General features: G+C 35.4%; 1 protein-coding gene across 1 annotated transcript in view; it reads right to left on the bottom strand.

Moving 5' to 3' along the window:
- Window positions 1–1,949: 1,949 nt before the first annotated feature.
- The window catches only part of LOC106719908 (period circadian protein), a 29,691-nt gene continuing 9,563 nt past the window's right edge, over window positions 1,950–22,077 (bottom strand). The window contains exons 5-26 of the mRNA XM_045686098.1: window positions 21,517–21,617; window positions 20,683–20,757; window positions 18,770–18,901; window positions 18,596–18,671; window positions 17,214–17,417; window positions 16,888–17,116; window positions 16,033–16,144; window positions 15,207–15,326; window positions 14,932–15,081; window positions 14,367–14,485; window positions 14,067–14,162; window positions 12,820–12,951; window positions 12,236–12,416; window positions 11,434–11,584; window positions 10,642–10,740; window positions 10,194–10,307; window positions 9,717–9,880; window positions 5,171–5,416; window positions 4,789–4,884; window positions 4,244–4,345; window positions 2,584–2,721; window positions 1,950–2,112 (exon numbers count right to left, since the gene is read on the bottom strand). Of these exons, the coding sequence (XP_045542054.1) occupies window positions 2,011–2,112; window positions 2,584–2,721; window positions 4,244–4,345; window positions 4,789–4,884; window positions 5,171–5,416; window positions 9,717–9,880; window positions 10,194–10,307; window positions 10,642–10,740; window positions 11,434–11,584; window positions 12,236–12,416; window positions 12,820–12,951; window positions 14,067–14,162; window positions 14,367–14,485; window positions 14,932–15,081; window positions 15,207–15,326; window positions 16,033–16,144; window positions 16,888–17,116; window positions 17,214–17,417; window positions 18,596–18,671; window positions 18,770–18,901; window positions 20,683–20,757; window positions 21,517–21,617 (2,939 nt within the window). The 3' untranslated portion in view covers window positions 1,950–2,010. The remainder of the gene's footprint in view (window positions 2,113–2,583; window positions 2,722–4,243; window positions 4,346–4,788; window positions 4,885–5,170; window positions 5,417–9,716; window positions 9,881–10,193; window positions 10,308–10,641; window positions 10,741–11,433; window positions 11,585–12,235; window positions 12,417–12,819; window positions 12,952–14,066; window positions 14,163–14,366; window positions 14,486–14,931; window positions 15,082–15,206; window positions 15,327–16,032; window positions 16,145–16,887; window positions 17,117–17,213; window positions 17,418–18,595; window positions 18,672–18,769; window positions 18,902–20,682; window positions 20,758–21,516; window positions 21,618–22,077) is intronic.

Genomic DNA, 22,077 nt, shown 5'->3' with positions numbered 1-22,077 from the left:
GAATGTTTGTGAAAATTATTTTTAATCTTAATCACTGTTAAATAAAGTCAAAATTACTTTACATATACAGATTCTTAAAAAAATAAAATTAAGTAAAAAAAAAATCTGCTTATAAGTTAGAACATTATTTTTGCCGACTTGATAATAATTTAGTTGAAAAGATATATTGTGATTTTTTACTATTATTAAGTTTACGTAATTTTCAGTAAGTAATTGTTGAAACATTCATTTTAGAAGAATAAAAGGTATCAATAACAAAAAAACTTCAAGAAAATATATTTCATGTTTATATTTTATTATATTAATTTACTTAACATAAGTTATATAGTTATTTTATATAAACAAACATATAAATAGAATCATACAAACTTTAAGACATCGTGCATTAACCGTTGTTGTATTAAAGATTTTAAAGTCAAATTCAATGGAAATTTTACTCTTATCAAGTTGCAATAACAGACTTATTAAAAACAGACATATTTGTGTCATCAAATGACACTTTCTAACTAATCTTACTTCTTACTAATATAAATGCGAATGTTTAGATGTATGGATGGATGGATGTTGGTATCTTCGGAACGGATCATGATGAAATTTGGTACAGATGTAGAACATCTGAAAGAACACATAGGCTACTTATTGATTTTTTTTAATTCCACGCGGACGAAGTCGCAGGTGATAGCTAGTAGACGATAAATGTCATTGTCCGCAAGTGACATGTGCAAATATAAATTCGCATTTCCATTGAATTCGATTATAATTACTATGCGTGCTAAAAACATGAGACAATTTTAAAAATTTAAATTATTTATTTTTACCTGCGAAATAGAAAGACAGAAATAACAATATTTTTTTGTTAATGTGTTTCGGTAGTGGCAACCCATATTTAATTGTCGCGGTGACGTCATATTAAAACTTATATGTTATTGGACACGAATAGTACAATATCCAATATATAATTAATATTTATCTAATTTTTTTCTAATCTAACAAGTAAAGGAAAATAAACTTAACCAATATGATTCAAACTTATCATGATTTTTGCACGTTGCACGAATTGTTCGTAATTTAACCCGTTTATATGAACCGTAATTTTAATATATTTTATTTAATATTACACAATAGAACTTATGTACGACAATATAAAATATATAAAATACATTAGTTTTGATCTTATTTTTATATTTATTTAAATAAAATATTACATTTTTCATAGAATTTCTTTGTAAAACTGTTTATAAAATATACAAACATGTTCTATTTTTTTAAGTGGGTATAAAATCCTGTTCAACTAAAGTTGAATTAACATAAATAAATATATGTTTCCATATAATATATATAGTCACATTATTCAAAATAACATATAACTTTATTTAATTATAAGTGTCACTAAAAAGTGTCCTTAATCTACACTAAACTTATAAGACCTAAATCAGTAATCTATAATAGTAAATAATAAAAGCAATAGCACACTACTTAAAATTAATATCAAGTTTAAAATAACATAACATTCACGCTCGTTACCCAGAGGGGTAGGCAGAGATTAAAACATTAAAGTGAAATAAAATACAATTTACACTTGCCAAAAAATAAGCTCTTTTTTACCTTTATTAACTAACGAATTACACAATGCAAGAAAATCAATTTCCTGGATTTATTATTATATAAAAATGCCTTTGTAAATTTAAATTTTCGACTAGATTTGTGTAGCATGTTTTTTTTTTAATAAAACACACCGTTTTTTTTTTAATTTTTTTTTTTTGATCAGATTACTTTTTAAAAGAGTGTTGTTTTCACTGTTGTAACACGCGTATATAAACAATATTGTTATTTCAATGATAATTGGTAATATATATTGTTGTCACACAGGTGTTACTACAGTAGAAACTCACCTTAATGTTGAGATAAATCCCAACCCACATAACATACAAGTAAAATCTGCTTCAAACATTTGTGCGTCAGTTAATTTTTATCTGGAATAAATTAATCGGTGACATAATTGTCACAACGTTACGACATAGAAGCTGCTGAGGGAGAGTCCGGAGGAGGGAGAGGTGCATTCTCTTCATATATCATCATCAATTTGCTGTACTCTCGTTTCTTCCTAGGTGCCTATTAGAAAGAAGTCGTAAGGTGAGAATAACAAATTATTATAATACAAAAAAAAAGTCGTTTAATACTGTACATTTCAACTACCATGAGAAACACTACGTACACTACACGTATTGACACACATTCTTGTATGTTTTATTGTGTCAATGAAGTCGTCACAGTTCTGACAACAAACAACTTTGTGTCTTTTCTTTGACTATATCCTACAAACTAAAAGGGGCTACATAAAAATTCTAAGTGTGGCATTTAATAGTGAAATCTATGAAATGAAAATAAAACCAGCCTAAAAAGACAGCGCAAATATATAAAGTGGTGATTTTCATAAATTACTATTTTAGATTATAGATTTCTTAAATTTTACATACTAATCATAACAGTTCTTAGATAACTTCCCATCTTTTTAAAAATTAAAATATAAAAAAAATATAAAACTAAAACTTCTTTAAGTAAAAGTTTTGATGCAAAACGAACCTTGAGAACACCCAGAGGCATATCTTCCCCAGAACTACTGGAACTAGTAACACCCTCTTCAAGTGTCAACCTGGATGCTACACCTTCTAGTTGGAGGTCTAAGTATAGCTGACCCAATTGCTCGTTCACCATTGAAGGCTATAAATAAAAAATAAACATTGACAACCTTAATAGGGATGAATACGGATAGTTTTTAGAACATATCTAAAGCCGCGAGTACACATTCCAGTAGCTGGCAGACTTACATGCAAGCTATCTGTACTTGCATGCAACTGTGCCACTTGTGCTTGCCAGCTACAGAGCTAAACGTTAACTGGCATGCAAGTAGATAGCACATTTGATTTTGTGACAGTAATGGGCATACAAGTTGGGACGCGGCGAAGACTGCGAAAACGAACTTCGAAAGTTTTCATATAGATGTCTTGAAAGTAACAGGCATGCAAGTAAATTGTAAGTGTTCCCTGGAGGCGACAATAACCTTGGCCCGTTTTCCACCCTTGTATATTGCGCAGGGATGGACGAGCGGGTCTACACCCGATTGTCAAGTTCCAGAAATGGAAATGAGCACCTGGTTGCTGGAGAGGTGCGCCGAAAGAAGCGCAGACGCGTGATTGAAATCATGCCAGCTTACGGTCAATACTCTTCTGCCGAGTTCTGAGGTGTTGTTGCGTTCGCAAAAGTTCGCACATGTTACCTACCGACTTCTAAATGGGATATGACGCGAAGCAACGCCGCAATGCCATTACTGTGGCGAGGATCGCGACTCTGCGCAACATACAATCGCGGAGTGCCCTGCACGGGAGGCCAAACGGCGGATCCAGGTGGCAAACCACGGGCAGGATGTTACCCTGCCAGCCCTAATATGGGCTTCATTGACAGGGATATAGCAACGGACGGCACTAGTCTCGTTCTGTGAGGCAGTTATAGCCCAGAAAAAGAGCGCTGGGCGTGAGCGCGAGAGGGTTGATCAGCCGCAGTCAGCAGAGGACGACGGATCCACTACGATGGACGTAGCAACAATAGGATTGCTGGACCTTCCGGGTTGTAGATGGTTAGGTTGGGGATCCCTTCAAATCGATCCAGGGAAGAAAGCATCATGAAGTGATCGCATGTTGCTATAGCATCTTTTCAATGGAGCGAATGCTCCTTGGGTAGCGCGCAAACCAAGTGCAGTGGGGCACCGGTGCGTTCCACCGGAGATCGCGGAGCCATGCAATTGGCACTAAAGGTTGGCCACCGAGGTGGTTTTGCTTCTTCCCAGGAGCAAGCTACCTTTTTTAAGATTTCCCCCCGATATATCCGCATTGCACCAGCGAAAAGCACGTGACAGACACAGGCACGTATCAGACACAGGCACGCGATTTTCACGGGCACGTACCTGTAACAGGCACGCGATCGTCACGGGCACGTACCTGTAACAGGCACGTGACAGGAACATGAACGTGACAATAACAAGCACGTGACAGGAACAGGAACGTGACAGTAACAAGCACGTGACAGTAACAAGCACGCGGCAGTAACAAGCACGTGACAGTAACAGTCACGGGCACGTATCAGTAACAGACACGTGACAGTCACAGACATACTGCTCGATTTACAGGAACGTGTATTCGCACTTTAACTTCTGAAAATAAGCTTATCGATAATTCATTAACAATACCTGTTCTAACTGCTTTAATCTCTGCTTATCACCAGACAACACTTCCTCCATGCTTTTCGTTTGAATTTGATATTTATAAATAAGCTCGGATGTTACGCACACCTGAAATAATGATTATTTTAACGTTAACATTTTAACACTGTGATAAGTGAGAGTCCAAGGCGCGATATTTTTCTCACTTATAGAGATTTTCCCATCCAGAGTTTCTCATTTACGGAGGTAGTCTGTTGGGATCGGACAATGACTCTCGCTCATAGAGGTTTTTTCTTAACCAGTTCTTATTTATCCAGGTTCTAGTGTGTTGGGGTTTTCAAATATGTGATGCTAATCTTTTAAAAAAATCTCTTTACTAAATAGGGACAAGAGTATGTTTCAATATAAATAAGATAGCAGCTGAACCCCCCACCCCCCACATAGAGAATTAAGAAATGTCAAATAGCCATAAAAACTATATCGATCATTGGCTCAGGGTCACTTCCTTTAGTTCACTTTCGTTATGATAAAAGCCTGATCAGAAAAAATCATAAACAAATGTTAATGCTTACTTGTTCCATCCATGGCGGTTCCATTTTCCTTTTGGGTCCTTTATTTGTTTCCGCTGTACCTGATCCTGAACAGTTCCTTGCAGGATTTAATGTGATCTGGAATTTTTTTTTTAAATTTGAAGATATAAATACAACTCGCTCAATGTTTTTTTTAAACACGGTCACCTGACATCGCTAAAATATAAAGTAACCGGTACTTATAGACATTCGCAATAAATAAAGGAGGGAACATAGAGAAACAGTATATCCATTTTCCTAATCATCCTCCCACCTGTTAAATCCACTTCAGGTACGGATCCTTTAATTATTAGATAATATTGGAAAGGAGAAGAAAACTAGAATTGTCCTAAAACTTCAGACTCATCGGACGATACGCGAAAACAGTGTGGTCGTGGATTTCTGTTAATGCTTGAGACAAAATAAGTACTGTAACACTTACTTTATTTTCTTTACCCAGCTTTTTAGTATCGCTTCCTTCAGTGCTACCAGACTCAGTCTTAAAGAAAGATGAATAAAATGATGAATAGCTTGATTCTCCATCAGTTCTTTCAATCGTTTCCTCTTTATTGCCAGGTCTCGCCCCTGGAACTGCGGCAGGTTGCGTTATGTCGTGCACAGCCTTTGTACTCTGTTAACAAACAATAACTCATATAAATACGACATTACACCGTAAGTGCTCGTTAGAAACATCTATGGCCGTGAATTTGCACTAAAACATTCAACAAGTTAAGATTGAAAAGAAGTAACTTGGATAATATATCAAACATGTTTTCTAGTAGCTCGCGATCGGTTGTCGACAAATTTCCGAAATTTAGTACAAATTTTGAAACTAATTTCTCTATGTGTTCTTTTTTACATTTCACAATTTATTTAGATTGTTTTCAACGTGTTTAGTGCCACCGAATCGCTTTGTGAGGTCGTTTTAACACTAAAGATTCGTAGTGGCATTGTACGTGTTAAAATTTTTACTAAACTCTCATATGTAAACACATAATAAACGCGATATGTAAATGATACATTCCTCAACACAAACATGCAATAAAATATCACACATCTCTAGGCAACAAGTTAAACTACCCTAAACTTAAACTTTTACAAGTAATTTTTATATCTCTATAGCTAGATAATATTCGTATTCTTCATATATAAGCCTTAGTCCTATAATTTCTTTTGAAACCACGCCATCGGTAATTTTTCATACCATTCTATATAATAAAAATAAATACATAGTCACAATCTCACGGTGTTGACGAAGATAGTATACAATCATCATCGTCAGTTCACTATAAGTCCCTACTAAAGAGCTCGGATCCTATCCAAAGTTAAGGGTAAGTTGATTGACTGCACACACATCTTTGACTATCTTCGCAAATATATTGTACACAATGCTTAATAATAATCCAAAATCAATAAAATAACAAGATACTATTCTTTAAATCTAGCAATTTTACTTACATTTTACTAATATTATAATTGAAAATGTTTACATGGAGGGATGGATGTTTTTTGAAGGTATCTTCGAAACGGATTAAGATGTAAAACATAATTTGGAATAACACAGTGGCTATAACATTACCGACTTCGTCCGGGCCACAAGCTAATGTTTAAATTAAGAAAATACTAAGAAGTTTTAAAGCTACAAATACTGACATTACTATGAATTATAAACTAGTGGCATCATAAGCATAGCAGATAATAAGCACATGTCACCGAAAGATGGTTAAGATTTAACGGCCAAAAGACTTACCATTCCCATAGAACTCACGTATCAATGTTAACCTGAAGAATAGCCTTAGTATAAAAGGAATGCCATTGTAAGATATATCGCATCACGAGCGGATGTGGTTTGTTACTGTGAAACGAAAATATGAGAAATAAATTATGAACCTAATTTAGAACAACCCTAACCTTTACACTGTAACTCGTCCTGAAGTAACTGCAGTCTGTTGAATTCTCCGCCGATTTTTTGTTCACACTTTTATCGCTACTTGGTGCACCCGGTTCCTACAAGAAAAGCGGACAATAGTAACTAAGGAAATGTTACATCAATCTTCGCCGGAAAATATTCCATTATCTATATAACAGGGGAAATGTTCTCGTAGAGAGAAGTATTTGGTATCAACTTGTTCACAAGAACACGGCGTCCTAATTTTGGAGTTAACAATTTATAGTCAAATACTGAACAACTTTACTTGATTCATCAAAAGAAAATTAAAAAGACTTAGGCTAAGAAATCAGTGAGCGATTTTGTACCGTGCCCGCCGTTGCCGGCCCGCAGCTTCTGTAGAATGCAGATATACATATAAAAAAGTAAAGCAAATTTCATGACGCGCGTGTGCGGTTGTTTGGGGTTTCCGCGGTCACCTACAGGCTCGACGGATTGCGCGCGCGCGCGCTCTACTACCGTTTGGCGTTCATTTCATTTTCCTTAAAAGATACGGACATTCGTAAAACTTGCAACCTACTTTGTGGGCGATAACCTGAACCGAGATGGGTACGGTTACCGCCTAAATAAGCGGTGTTGTGAGTTTAGAAAAAGAACCGCAGATCCCAGCACCGCTGCTGAATCAGTAAAAAAACGCTCCGTGATTTCTAAGTCTTATCCAATTTGCAAAACATTTCATAAATGAAACATTGTGGCGGGTATCAAAAGTAAATGGAAGTAAAATGATTCATTGATAAAATTAATCATTTCCTGCATAAACGAAAGTTACCATTACTGTGCACAAAAACTTACCTTTACAAATGTTTAATACAAAGGTGTATACAACAGTAATGTTTAAAATCGCATACCATGTTCGAAGCGTTCTCAGAAGAATTACTCATTAAGGTCCCTTGAACATTTCCTTGATTTTCTCGTTTCTTGCTCCTATTTCCGCGGTGCGATTTGCCCTTCTTCACAGGCAAAATTGTCTTACACGCCTGCGTATGCATTCTATTATTATACGTAGTTCTGCTACAACTTCGAGCGTACAATTATCCAAAGATTTAACACAATTAGTAAGCAATTAATGGTGATAAAGCAAAATGAAACCAACGACGGCAGAAAATAATGATATAGAAATTGTGAATGAGTGAAGTGAAGTGAAGTGTTGTTAGTCTTCATGTGCTGACCTGAGTAAATTATCAACATTTTTCTTAGAGACCTTAATGATACCATCGAAATAAGTTCACATGTTGAATATGCTTTTATGAAATGGCGAATAATTATAAATATCTTTGACAAATATATTGCCAGAGAATCAATGTGAATCTGGCAACTATTAAAGTGCCTATGTACTTTGAAATTTTTTATATAATTGACATAAAATAGGAAAATATTTTAAAGTCAAAGCCCATTTGAACCGCGGTCCGAAACTGTGAACAACGATTTAAATTTTCCTTCATACTTTCTCCAGGCTTAGGACTGGCAACCAAATATGTCTTGACTGTACAAACATTACAACATAAGAACAATTTCCATCAGAAGCGAATAGAGATCATTAAAGATCGTAAAACATGTATTGTATTATCAAAACATGCCAAGTTGGCGTATTTAAAAATCGTGACAAACCCTTCTGTCTGAAATCCCTAATGATTTGAGACAGTTAAAGGGATTTGCACTTTAATTCAAAAAGGATGAAGTTTTATTTGATTTTAAGGCATCAAAATTGACCTGATAACAGAGAATAAAGGTTTCGAGAGTACCCAAGTAGAGTACCTTCTCGACTAAATGTTCGAATAATTGTTTCGAAATTGATATTAAAAATATTGGTTGAATAATAATTCACTAATATAAATACATGCGAAACTTTAATTATCATCACACCGGAGCTGTAAAGAATTATAAATTCTAACAGTCGGTTTTGACTGTAGTTATATATGTATTGAGACATTATTACCGTTACCGTAATTTTTCTTTGAAAAAACAAAGCCAAACAATATGTGTTAATACAACATTCACGGCAGTGGAAACCTCTAATAAAACGTAGATAATATTGAGTCCTAAACAAGTCCTATACATATTAAAGCCGATTAGAGGTTATAATTGTAAAGTAACAAGCAACTTTAGCTATTCACGCTATCGCAACGCGTGTCATCAACTTTTTTAAACAATAAACTAAAACATTTTTTTTAATACCTTGACTCGATTTAAATACAAATATTTACCTATCGTTTGAATAACATATTGATATTTAAAACGACAACTTTCGATAAAAATTAATTTAGTTATTTACTATCAACCTCATAAATTACAATCCGATATAGTAGATAGAATGTTTGCTGCAGCTTAACTATAAGTAACTTTTTTTGTTGCTTTTAATTAAAAATGACAATCTCTTAATATCAGATAAACCGATTACGTCTTCTCAAATTAATAAAAAGTAACTAATAAGTCAAAATTAAAATTAATTTCTACATGATCTTTATCCGAGAAAAAGCCGTTTCTTCAATTAACATTTTATTATTAAAATATTAAATCAACATACAAAAGTTATTGTCAATAAAGTATATAAAGTCTTTTCATACAGATATGTTTTGAAAACATCAAAAAACAAAATGATGTTTTCATTTCCTTATATATTAATACATATGTTTTACCATAGACATATGGTATTCTTAATTGATTCATAACTTATTAAATAAGTTACCACGACAAAGAAGTACCCCAAAAACGTTATACTTTCAGTTGAAACTATTCAATGTATATAATTACGTAACCTTGTGTAGTGAGAACGAGACAATGAAAAAAACATAAACATTTCAATATACATAACAATCATCTAGAAGCAAAAAAAATGCTATTTAAGAATGAAAAATGCTAATTAGGTTACTTTTAACTAAGTGCATTGAAATAATTAATAGGGTTAGAGCGTATGTTTCAAAGCAAACATGATTTCCTTTCAATATAATGTTAAAAGACAGAATAGAAACTATCATTCACTTACCTCTTCGTAATTGCTGGTCCCTAAGCCTAGTGTATTTAAGTTATTATATTGGACTCCTTGCGTAGTGACAAAGTTTGATGGCACGGGGTAAGTGACTTGCGTATTGATAGGTGAGTACATGATAGGCGATCCATACACTGCTTGACCATACATCAAACATTGCACTGAAACAAATTTATATTTCAAAATATTTAAACATTACAATTATAAAATATATAAATATCAAGAAAAATAAGATGCTGCAAGGAAGATGTCAAAAGACTGATCTTTGGACACCTAATTTCGCTAAAATATCGTCGTTTCTAATTTGTTGCCCATCTTATAACCTGAGAGAAGGCGACGCATAGAAATATGATATTTCTCTTCCCCAGCCAAAACAGCTTTCACTTCCCATTATTAGAAAGAGGTGAAAAAAGGGAGTGGCCTATAATTGGCCTACGAAATATACAATCTACACAGAGAGGTACTGTAACTCACTTGTTGGTTCTTGGTATTGTTGTCCAGAACTTGTCCCAGGAACTGCATTGTTTGTGGATGTACTGGTTTGCATTTGTGGTCCATGCGCTTGCATATAGTGCATTGGAATCATACCTTTAATATAGCCATGGTTTATTAAAAAAAACTTGTTAATATAATGCTAATTTATACGGATTCAATTAATAAAAACTCTTGGATGACAATGTCAGTATTAAAAATTGGACAATTCGTAAAAAAAATAGATTTAAAAAATGCACAAACACATGACGTCATTTTACAAAACAACAAATGGTTTATTTAATGTTGTACATATGAAAAAATGTCATAACTAAAATCAAACACGAAAAAGAACTAGCATAATTTAAGGTTGATAAAAAATAATATGATAATAAGCTGATCAATATGTATTTTTCAGAGACAACTAAAAAAAAAAGTACAATGTTAATACCTGGCATAGCAGCTACTGGACTGACGATTGACATTTGTTGAGGTATTCCAACGCCCAAGATAAAAGTGTTCATAGTGTTTGACGGCCAAGCTGTTGGTGCTACCGAAACAATACGATTTATAAATAAATTGTTGATTTGGTAATCTCAGAATATACCTATACATACTCCTTTGATAATTCTGACCTACTTGGCTTTTTATGTAGTATGTTTAAATTATTTTAAATAAGGAATGTCAGTTTTATTTTCTTAAGATTGAAGTATGTTAATAATAAATTAATTCCGTTAATATTTAATATCAAAGAAGTCAGATGTCTAGTGATCTGAAATAACTGTTTAACCTTTGTATACATATTTAATAATGATCCTGTATCAACTGAGTTAAATCCAATATGTTTAAGTCGGAATAAATATTTTCCTAATCAGTCCTTAAGTGTCTTTTTGGCTTGTCACTGCGAAAAAATTGGCAACGAAAACTAACATATTTAATCTTAATAAAGAGGACAGAAAAGGAATTCCAAAATACTATTAACCCCCTATTAATTTTACACATTTTTGCATAAAAACTTTAGATTTCTGTTCCCAATCTTGGCATTCAAAAAATCCAAACAACTTTATGTCATATGTGCGAACAAATCTACCAAAAAACTCGTTGTTAGATCTAGAATTTTCAGGCTCATATGGTAACGGTGCTATAGGGAGTAACTGTTAAGTGAGTCAGAAAATAAATTCTTTTCGTTATCCAAGGGAATACAGAAGCAGTTATGTATACATATAGTAGATTTCTTGCTTACCAGCAGTGGTTGTCGCTGGTGTGGTTACAGTAAGTGATGAGGCGGTGGTTGTAGGCTGCTGGCGATGCAATTGTCTGGGAGCCGTACATTGCAACTTATTCGGCACAGATTCTGTTTCAATTTGATTAGAAGCTCGTTTAACTCCCTGATGCTGGAAAAAAAATATTTTGTTGCAGGAAATACATGACTCTAATTTTCTACAAATTAATGTACAGGTATACTAGCTGTCACCCGCGGCTCCGTCCGCGCGCAGTTAAAAAAAACTTAATAGGGGGATGAAAAATAGATGTTGGCCGATTCTCAGACCTATTGAATATGTTTACAAAACTTAATAAGTACCCTATGTGTTCTTCCAGACCACGTTCTACCAAATTTCATCACGATCCGTTCATATGTTCCGGAGATATCCATCCATCCACCCATCCATTCGTCCGTCTATCCATCCGTCCGTCTATCCATCCATCCGTCCATCCGTCCGTCTATCCATCCATCCATCCATCCATCCGTCCGTCTATCCACCCGTCTAACATTCGCATTTATTAGCAAGAAGTATGATGACCAGCTATTTAAAATTTACTTATATATCTTATAGAGTTATAGCCATTCTAACAAGTTCTCTAAGCGCATAGTAAGACTAGATTCATTACCATCGTCAAATACCGAGATTCAAAGTCCCTTAACCATTAAAATCAGACTCTTTATAAAATATATATCAACCATTACCACAATATGGAAAGCCTTTTGCACGTAAGTCCATAGACATTCTGTATTGTTTCTTGTAAATAACTTTTTTTCTACTCACTTGCGATGAATTCATTATCCCAGCGGCCGTAGGTTGAAAGGAAGCATTACATCTAGCTAGATGCTCCTTCTTTTTTTGCCTGTTCTCATTGGAATTCTTTTCCTTTTCACCTTTACTACTAGAGCGATTTTCTCGATGTGTCTTCGCAAGTTCTTTCACCATTACCGCATTATGCCTATAAAAACATATATGTTTTACATATAAAAATGTTTACACGTTCAATTACACTACTATATTAATGTATATAAATAAAGTTTAAAATTTTTATTATATGTGTATTTAACTAATTGTCATAAAGTTGTTGTGTTAATATTCTTGACGAATCTTATTTCTGATTTCGATTATTATTAACCTCTATAAGCGAGAAATTCGGGTTTGAGAGAAACATCTCTAAGCGAGGCATTGTCCGGTCCCGATGAACCACCTCCATAAGCAGGATATTCGTGTTACAGAGAAACATTTATGAGCGAGAGTCATTCATTACCCGACTGACGAACTTTACAAGTGAGAAATTCGGGTTAAAGAGAAAAAAAATCGCGATATTTTGGACTCTCTCAAGTTCGACTGTATTTCTATCAACTTACTTGGATAAAACAGATTCAGTGAGTCGAACAGGCTGATAATCTAAATGATTTCGGTTACTTCCATCCACAATTGTTGGTTTAACTTCGTGATCACCGAAATCGGCAATATCCGCTGATGGTGACATGCGCTCTCTACAAATACAAGTAAAACAATAATTTTAATCATCATAAATTAATGGTATATAACGTATATTGACAACTCATCAAACATAATTTTCTGCTTGCTACATTTTTTTTGTTATAGCCAGCATTTAATTTGACTGAATCGAATAAGAGGCGGTTTTGGAACACATTAGAATTAATAGAATTACTAATTGTGTCCGCAAATTCTTCCGCGTGAAATACTATCTTCGTGTACAATTTTAATTATTTAGGCTAATTATTTTAGTTAACTGATGTACTATGACTTGATGTATGAATGTAGAAAAACCGATAGAGGTGTGTTAGGAACGCGCCATAAGGAGGTCTTTGGTCTCTGTCTACCACTCTGAGTTTCGAGCGTGAATTTTGTTGTTGATGTATTTTACTTAAACTTGTAAAAAATTACAAAACATATTGCACTTAAAAAAACATTCACATAAACATACATATATTACCATACCCTATTCCCTTTTGTTATTGCACCCTTGAGGGTAAACTTTTATAAACTTTAGATGTCATATTTATTTATATCAAATTAGCAGCCTAAAAATAAGATTGAAGCTTCTAACTATAAAAATGACGATAATTCTATACAAATTTCTCCACTCCCAGTCAACCATTTACAACCATTTTTCGCGTTAAAAAAATAGCCTATGTCCTTTCCCAGGTTCTAGACTATCTGTGTACCAAATTATATTTAAATCAGTTCTGTAATTTTGGTGTGAAAGCGAGACAGGCAGACAGTCACACAGAGTTACTTTCGCATTTATAATATTAGTAAGGACTTGTTGTCGCCCGCGAATCTGTCCACGCGGAATTTAAAAAGAAAACCTAATTAGTAGTCAATGTGTTTTTCAAGACTATATTCTACATCTATACCAAATTTTATCGCGATCCATGTAGCCGTTGAGATGCCTTCAAACAAACATCCAACCATCCATCCATCAAGATTCGTATTTATAATATTAGTAAGATTATATATTACTATATAGTAAGGGTAGAAAAGATTGATAAAAGTAACTTCTTATCGTTCGAACGAATTTATAAAGATTTCATGAATAATGGTAATGGAATAGTACTATCTTATGATCGACTTTACAACTCACTTTATGTTCATCTTCAGTTCCTGCAGTGCCAAAACATTTTCACCGGTCACTGTGTTGTACTCTTCGTATGAGCAAGTGGGGTGACTTTCGAAATACCTTTAAACAATTATTATTAATTACATACATTAGTTACATTTAATATTAACAATTAACATTAATTAAATTTAATGAATTTCAATCATAAAATACTGAAATTTAACATATTCAAGGATGAATACAGTGAGATGATTAGTATTAAGATGAGTACACTTAAAAAAATAACATATTTAATATGATTATGTTTATATATATATTGCTTACCGCTGCATGTTGTCGTTGTAGTTAAGCTGATTGTAACTGACTGGAGTTTCAGTGCTCGACTTGCTATCATTGTAGTCATGATGTGGGGATATACCTCCTAGCATAACCGAATCACGTTCCTGTAACACCATCACCTTGCTAACTTATCACTTCGACCCTAGTTTATTATACTTTATACATATTACAATATCACAAATTCTTTATAACCATTGCACATTACGAATAATAAATTATATCATACTAGCTTTTACCCGCGACTCCGTCCGCGCGGAATAAATAATAGAAAACGGGGTAAAAATGATCCTATGTTCGTTTCCTGGTTCTAAGCTACCTGCCCACCAATTTTCAGTCAAATCGATTCAGCCGTTCTTGAGTTATAAATAGTGTAACTAACACGACTTTCTTTTATATATATAGATATAGATAGATAGATAAGATATATAATCAAACCCATTTGGTATCACTTCCTTGGTTATTATTTGGATTTAACCATGAAATGAAATCTATTTCCATACAATTCCAAGTATTTCGTTGTTTACTGGGCGAAATTGATGCAAAAACTTACACAGTTGCTGTGATCAGGATCTTGCGTTTCCATACGAATATCATCATCATTCTTTGGCTGGTCTTCTAAAAGGTTTTCTATAAACTTAGTTATGTCTTGACATCTCTTGCTCAACTGTTCCTTTACAACTTCAGCAGGCTTAGTGAGAACCTAAGTAGAAACATTTTAAAAATTATTGACCGTTTCAATCTTTCAGCCATTAACTGCAACACCAGTGATAAAGCTACAGAAACTGAGAACCTAATAACACTATTTTATGACTATAAATGACTTACCTCGTTTAAAATTTGAATAATACTCTCTCTTATTGATTGAGCTTTTGACGTGTCTTCTTCAGAAAATGTTTGACTTTTGTTGGGATCGGGTGATTGAAACACGTTAGGATTTAAAGGTCCCTAGAACAAAAATATCTATATCATTTCCTTGAAGTCTTGATTATATTATATATAATTAAGATATATATGTTCCCGTGCCGCTTCATCTGCGCTGATATTGTAAGACCAAAAAATATATCTTTTATTCTTCACGAAGCAATGTTAAATAATCTATTTCTATATCTTTTCATTGAATGTTAAATGCAAAATAATTTTAGTTCTTTTGATTAAAGAAAACACTTTCATAGGTATAAATAGTTATCATCAGCTCACTATACGTCCCATCAAAGAGCTTGGAGCCTACCCTAATTTAGGGATGACTGGGGTATAGTCATATCTTTGAATTTCTACTCAGATATGTCCAGCATCACGATGTTTTCCTTCATCGTAAGAATGTCGGATAAATGTACACAATTGAAAATCGAAAAACACATGGGGGATTCGAACCCAGGACCTGCAGATTGCAAGTCAAGTGCTCAACCCCTGAGCCACCGACGCCCAAACGGAGCTTTTTAAAATAGTATCACAATGTTAATATAAGTGTTTAATAGATATAGTGAAATATTATACATAAAAATTAGTACACCACCGGTCACAGAATCATTTGACTCAAGGAAGCAGCAGCACAAATAATAGAGAAAAGACCTCTCTTGCAAGCATCAATAAGTTTTTTCTGTTATTAAATAATCATTACTGCTTATGAAAATTAATTAAAATCAATGCTTACTTCAACTATATAATGCTTTCCGATAACGAACTCAAGTTTCTTCGACCATGGATTGATGAATGAAGACCATTCTGTCTCTAGTCTTACGTAATCGCCATTTTGTGCCCTCATCCTGTTACAAAGAAATATCAACTTTAGTCTAGACAAAAAATAAATTCATAATTTTCATATTTATACAAACGACACTATTATTGATAAATTTTAAAATCAAAGACATTTAAAAAATATATAAAGAACGGACATCGTGAACTATTTTTTTCTGTTGATTCTATTAGTCTGGGAGCCAGTGACAGATTTTCATGACCAAGTCCCACCCAATCGAAAATTCGTAAAATGCAAAAGGGACTTATACTACAATTACTCGCGACCGTCAGCTGCGACTCTGAGCGTGGGGCGGACAGTGGCAGCCTCCCACGTATGGAGAAAAAAAATTTCAAATAAGAAGAAATGACTGAAATTTTTTTTCTCCATGCCACTTCCCACCTCACCCACGGAGCCGCAGCTGATGGTCGCGAGTAATCATAGTATAAGTCACTTATGCATTTTACGAACTTTCGCTCGAGAAGAAATAATTGACCGAAAATGTACCTGGCTCCCGGACTGTATCTCAGTTCTCGCATTCGCGTCTTAAAATTTGCCAAAATCTTAATAAGCTCCCGCTGTTAAATAGTGTTATAAAATTAAGTAATACATAAATAAGCTACAAACTGGAATTATTAATTAATTTCTTATCAGCATGTAATATTCTATCCAAGTAATATATTTCAGATCACATAATATTTTTAAACACGTGCTTTGACTCTGCATTAATAAATAGAGAACACTAATTTGACTATGCCGAGTTATTTCACTGACCTGTATGGTTTTGACCTCGGTGAGATGCCTTCTTTCACAATAGTTTCATATATTTGCCTCAAGTACACCAAATCATGAGGATGATAAAGGTTCAATACGTCTTCATTAGTAATGTCTTGTGGTAGGTACCCTAAGTACGGAACAGACTCAGGATCCAAATATTCAAGAATACCGCTGGCAGCGTGACGAATTATGAATCGTACTGGTTTGGTTACGATCTCGTTTGGTACTGCAAATTAGAAAACAATATTAGTATAAGAGTAGCTTTACTCCAGGAACAACTGTGATAATGTGTTTAAATATTTTAATTATAAAAAAAAACTTACTTTTAAATGCCGAGAAAAATGGTGACGCCTGTATGACTAGGTATATTTCATTACACTGTTCGTTATTGACGTTTTTAAATGCTAACTTCAAGAGGAAAGGCATGAATGAAACAGCGTTGTTTTTAACTCCGTAACCCGAAGCTAAATCCCTGTATCGTCTGATACGACACACCATAGATGACACCAAGTTATCTCTTCCAAGAACTGTAAATAAAATTACTAAAATAAGGAAACAATTCCCTAGTAAAGGGTTCACTATATCTGAAAGACCAATTTTAATTGATACGTTTACAGTGTTTTCAAGCCCTTCATGACGACATTTATAATTAATGTACCAAAGTTACCTTATTGTTTAACATTAAAATACTATACAACATACATAATCATAAATCGTAGCAAAATGTCCGAATTTAATTTAAAATATTGTTTATTTTATGTTGAACCTAGTTAATTATTTTTGTACCCGCACCTTACTTAAAACTAACCGTCATGTCACTAATCGTCTCCCATCCTGAATTCTATCCCTATAAAGACGATTTTATACAACCAGTGATCCTGTAATATCTTGTATTACTGCGTCGTTAACAATGATTATTGTCAATTAATTTCGAATGTCTTATATTTACTCGCACAAAAAATCATTATTGACATAATCACTGTGCCATTGTGTCTAAGGAGTCTATCAGCCGACATATCTGAATAATGCACTCCCATTCTACGCTTATCCTTTCACATAATCCAGTCAAATGTTCTTCGTCTACCTCTACTCCTACTTTGCAGCCATCCACATTCTATCTCTTAACTTTCTCATTTATTTGACTATTATCACTCCGCATAATGTGTCCATACGTAACCAAACCTTGATGACTCCCGCGACTCCGTCCGTGCGGAGATAAAATAAAGCTTAGTAGGGGTATGAGACAGAGAAAGTAGAAGATTCTCAGACCTACTGAGTTTAATAAAAATCGGTAAAGGCGTTTCGGAAAATTTTGGTAACTAACATTGTGACGCTAGAATTTTATATATAAGACACAAGCTGTTGCCCGCGCCTCCGTGCGCACGAAACTAATACTTTCAAACAAACATCCATCTAAACATTCGTATTTATAATATTAGTAAATTAGTTGTTCTTTTTCGTTTTTCAAATAAGAAGTTTTTAGAAAAAGAAAAACAAGTAGGAGTATAAAAAGAATTTAAGAAACTTAATGATAATATGTATGCTGTAGATAACATAAAAATAACGATATGTACATGAACGTACGTCGAGGTAAACATTGCGAAGGAAGTGAAGCCAGCTCTGTTCAAGCGAGACAGCCCAGGGCATTTTACTTAGTCATGCAACTAAAGAGTTGCGCGACCGACTGTTAAATTATAAATGTTACCTTTAGATTGCGTACCATTTACATTTTTCGGTATTGCTAATGCGTTGGTTATCTGCGAAGCGAAGGCACTGCGGTCCTGTTACAAAATTGTTTGATTTTAATAATTGATAATCCAAACAATATTATAATTAAAGTTACTCGTATAATTTATTGCTAAACGAGAAAATGTCTCACCTTCGGATGAACGAAGTCTATAAAAGATCGGCCAACCCACATGCCCTTTGGAAAACCGAGCGTTGAAGTGAGGGTTGAAGTTGTATACATGACCACACCATCTTGCATAGATATTATGCAACAGAATCCATCCTGAAAGAAATAACATTTTTATTTCTTCTATAATTTGTTTGTAAGGTCAATTAAGTACCTCATGCAATTCATCCCTCATAACATAATTATACCGTGAAAGTCTTTTGTTTCTATAAAACCAATCAATACAATATTTTGGTTGGAGAAATCCATCTTTTCTTACATCAGGCTATTTAATCGCTAAATTCATTCTTACGTAATAAGTCCCTTTTTTAATGGAGAAGGAGGCAAATGAGCGAAGGGAACACCTAGTTGATCATCGACGCCCATGGACATCCCGGCCTTTGAGAAAGATATATGCTCGCTTCTTGAAGGAACCTAAGTCGTACTGGTTTGCAAATACCGCGTAGGACTGACCATTCCACAACGCGGCGGAAATTGTGGAATGCCAGCCATCCGGATAATATGGATGGCTATCTGGCGGTCTTTCGTGTCGTCCGATAACGAAATTCCGCGGCAGTAATCGCTCCAGACAGTTCTTCGGAACACTCCCCGTGATAATTTACGTGATCGACCTAACCAGGACCGAGAACTGTCCCCGATGGGCCCCACAGGTGACCTAATAAATGGTTCCATTCAGTGATCACCACATCGGTGACAGAGTCGACAGCGGCGTCGGGGTCGTTCAGCATGAAGTAAACTCGCTCCTATGGGTAAGATGCAAAAAAGGACCGCATCTCATCCCAGTCTGCCGACCTATAGTGCCACACTCGGCGAATTCGGTTTAAACCATGGGCGTCGCGAGATAGACACTGTCGTCCGGATCAGGCAGTGGTTCGACGCCCCAAGGGGGCGTCGACGGAAACCCAATGGCTGTCTGGATTTTAGGTCAGCAGAAGTTCCAACAGGGAAGGTTCCAATGTGTCGGTCTATTTCGGTATTACCGCTATGGGATCTATAGAGGCACAAGTAGACTCGCGGATGGTCGTCGCTATCAACGCGCAGCCACAAAATGGATAGGTCCCTATTTTCAAAAATGCTGAGGCGTCGAGAGCAGATATCCTCTCTGTAGTACAAGCACACCCCGACGCGGTGAAAAAAGGAATATTACAATTTGTATCCCGGACAGGATAGATACGATGTGTCCGCCGGAGAAGATATCTGCGCCCCAGTGAGGAAAAGCAAGGCCAGCTTAGCCGTCCGTAGATGATAATGGACAGCCTCCAAGTTAGAGTGGAATCCCCTAATGTTACAGACGTCCACGGCGAGCGAGGGGAAGCCGCAAAGTGTTTCTGGTGTTTGCCCCGAGTTCCAGCAACGAGCGGAATGGTTACCCCCCCCCCCACCCCCAGAATACACAGGGCGGCTCGCGCGCTTACGCCCAAACTCCAAACGGGTGTTCAGGCGTAAACGCGGGGAGGGTTATTCTCCAATACCAGTGGTATCGGTACCCCCCCTAGAGTATTTTCGCTTTCAATCCCACTGCCACGCTGTATTAAGGGGTGGGAGGGAAGGACCTACGGTACCACACTCATCAGACTGTACGCGGAACTGCTTCCACTTGACGCCTGTCTTCTGTGTGGTCGTGGTATTTCACCGGTCGAGCCGGCCAATTCGTGCAACGGATGTTGTTCTCGTTTGCGTCTGCCACTGTTAATTATCCTTATTAAAGTTGATTACTTTCTGGAAGTTTATCGTAGTTACACAAACCACAATACACAAAATTAATAGAAAATTTAATAGAAACCCATAATAGTAGTTAGATAATATCTACAACACTTAGTATGAAATTTTTGTAAATGAATTCTAATATTACCAAAATAAAAATAAAAAACACTTACAGGAATACATATCGGTGGCCGGTTGGTTGTGTTGTGCGACGTTTTGGTGGCCGGTGATTTCGTCGCAGGATCAAACTGGTAATTACAAAAGAAATTAATTATTTAACAGTGGTAGATCCCGCAACAACAATATTTGTTGGGTGCACGAATTGGCCGGCTCGCCCGGTGCAATACCACGACCACAGTACAGTCTGATGAGTGTGGTACCGGAGGCCTAATTTTAGTGCTCTTTCCCTTCCCACCCTTTTCTTATTAGGAAAGGATGGGAACGCGAATTGGATAGGAAGGAGAAATATCCTCTTTCTGTGCGTCCCCTTCTCCGTTGTTTAAAGGTAGGCAACGCATCTGCATTTGCGGATGTCCATGGGCAACGGTCGCCTCGCTATTTCGGCGAACCCAGGTGGCCGTTTGCTCGTTTGCCACCTTGTGATATAAAAAAATAATAATAATTTCAATAATTCTAACTTGCTTATATATAAAAGCTTATTTTATATTAGTGAAATTATTGTCATAATATAAAAAATGTTAACTTGGAGAACTGACTCCGGAAAGAAAACTATTGAAAATTATTAAATATATGTAGATAAATATACTACTGGAACATACCTTAAAAGATATGTTATATTTAAATATACACATAGGTGGTCCTACAAGACCACACAACTTCTCTAACATAACGAATGGTACTTTGTGTTTCGAAAGTCAAACTGTGACTGACGAAAGGACGAAGTAACATGGGATATATAAAACGTGACTTTTCACATTTTGGGGTGTAGCAATAACGCAACCCCAGGCAAGTTACCCTCCTATCCTCAAGGAAAAAACAATACTCACGGGTTCGACGTCACCTTTACTACTTGTATCCGCTGTCGAAATGTCCATGCTTTCGGAACCCTTATCGGGTGAAGCAAGCGGTAGTGACGGCAACGCCACAACTGCATAACACAATAATATTTATCTTAATTTAGAAATGCAATCGATTAATTTTGTCAACCTGAAATTATTCCCAGATCCAAGAAAATTTATGAACAGTAGAAATCCTTTCACGATTTTGATTGCGCTTTTGTGCAAAAAGGTATAATCTAATTAAATTAATTAATTATTATTGTTATAGTAAATTGTTAACCGTCGGTCGTCGGAGCGGTCGGAGCGTCGGTGGCTCAGGAGTTAAGCACTTGACTTGCAATCTGCAGGTCCTGGGTTCAAATCCCGCCATGTACCAATGTGTTTTTTCGATTATCGATTTACATATGTACATTTATCCGACGTTCTTACGGTGAAGGAAAACATCGTGATCCAACCTGCACATATCTGAGAAGAAATTCCATGATATGTGTGAAGTCGACCAACCCGCACTTGGCCAGCGTGGTTGACTATGGCCTAGTCACCCCTAAC

This window comes from Papilio machaon, chromosome Z (genome assembly GCF_912999745.1).
Source record: "Papilio machaon chromosome Z, ilPapMach1.1, whole genome shotgun sequence".
Classification (NCBI taxonomy): Eukaryota; Metazoa; Arthropoda; class Insecta; order Lepidoptera; family Papilionidae; genus Papilio; species Papilio machaon.
Note: the sequence above shows the minus strand (reverse complement) of the source record. Positions and strands in the feature narration are given on the sequence as shown.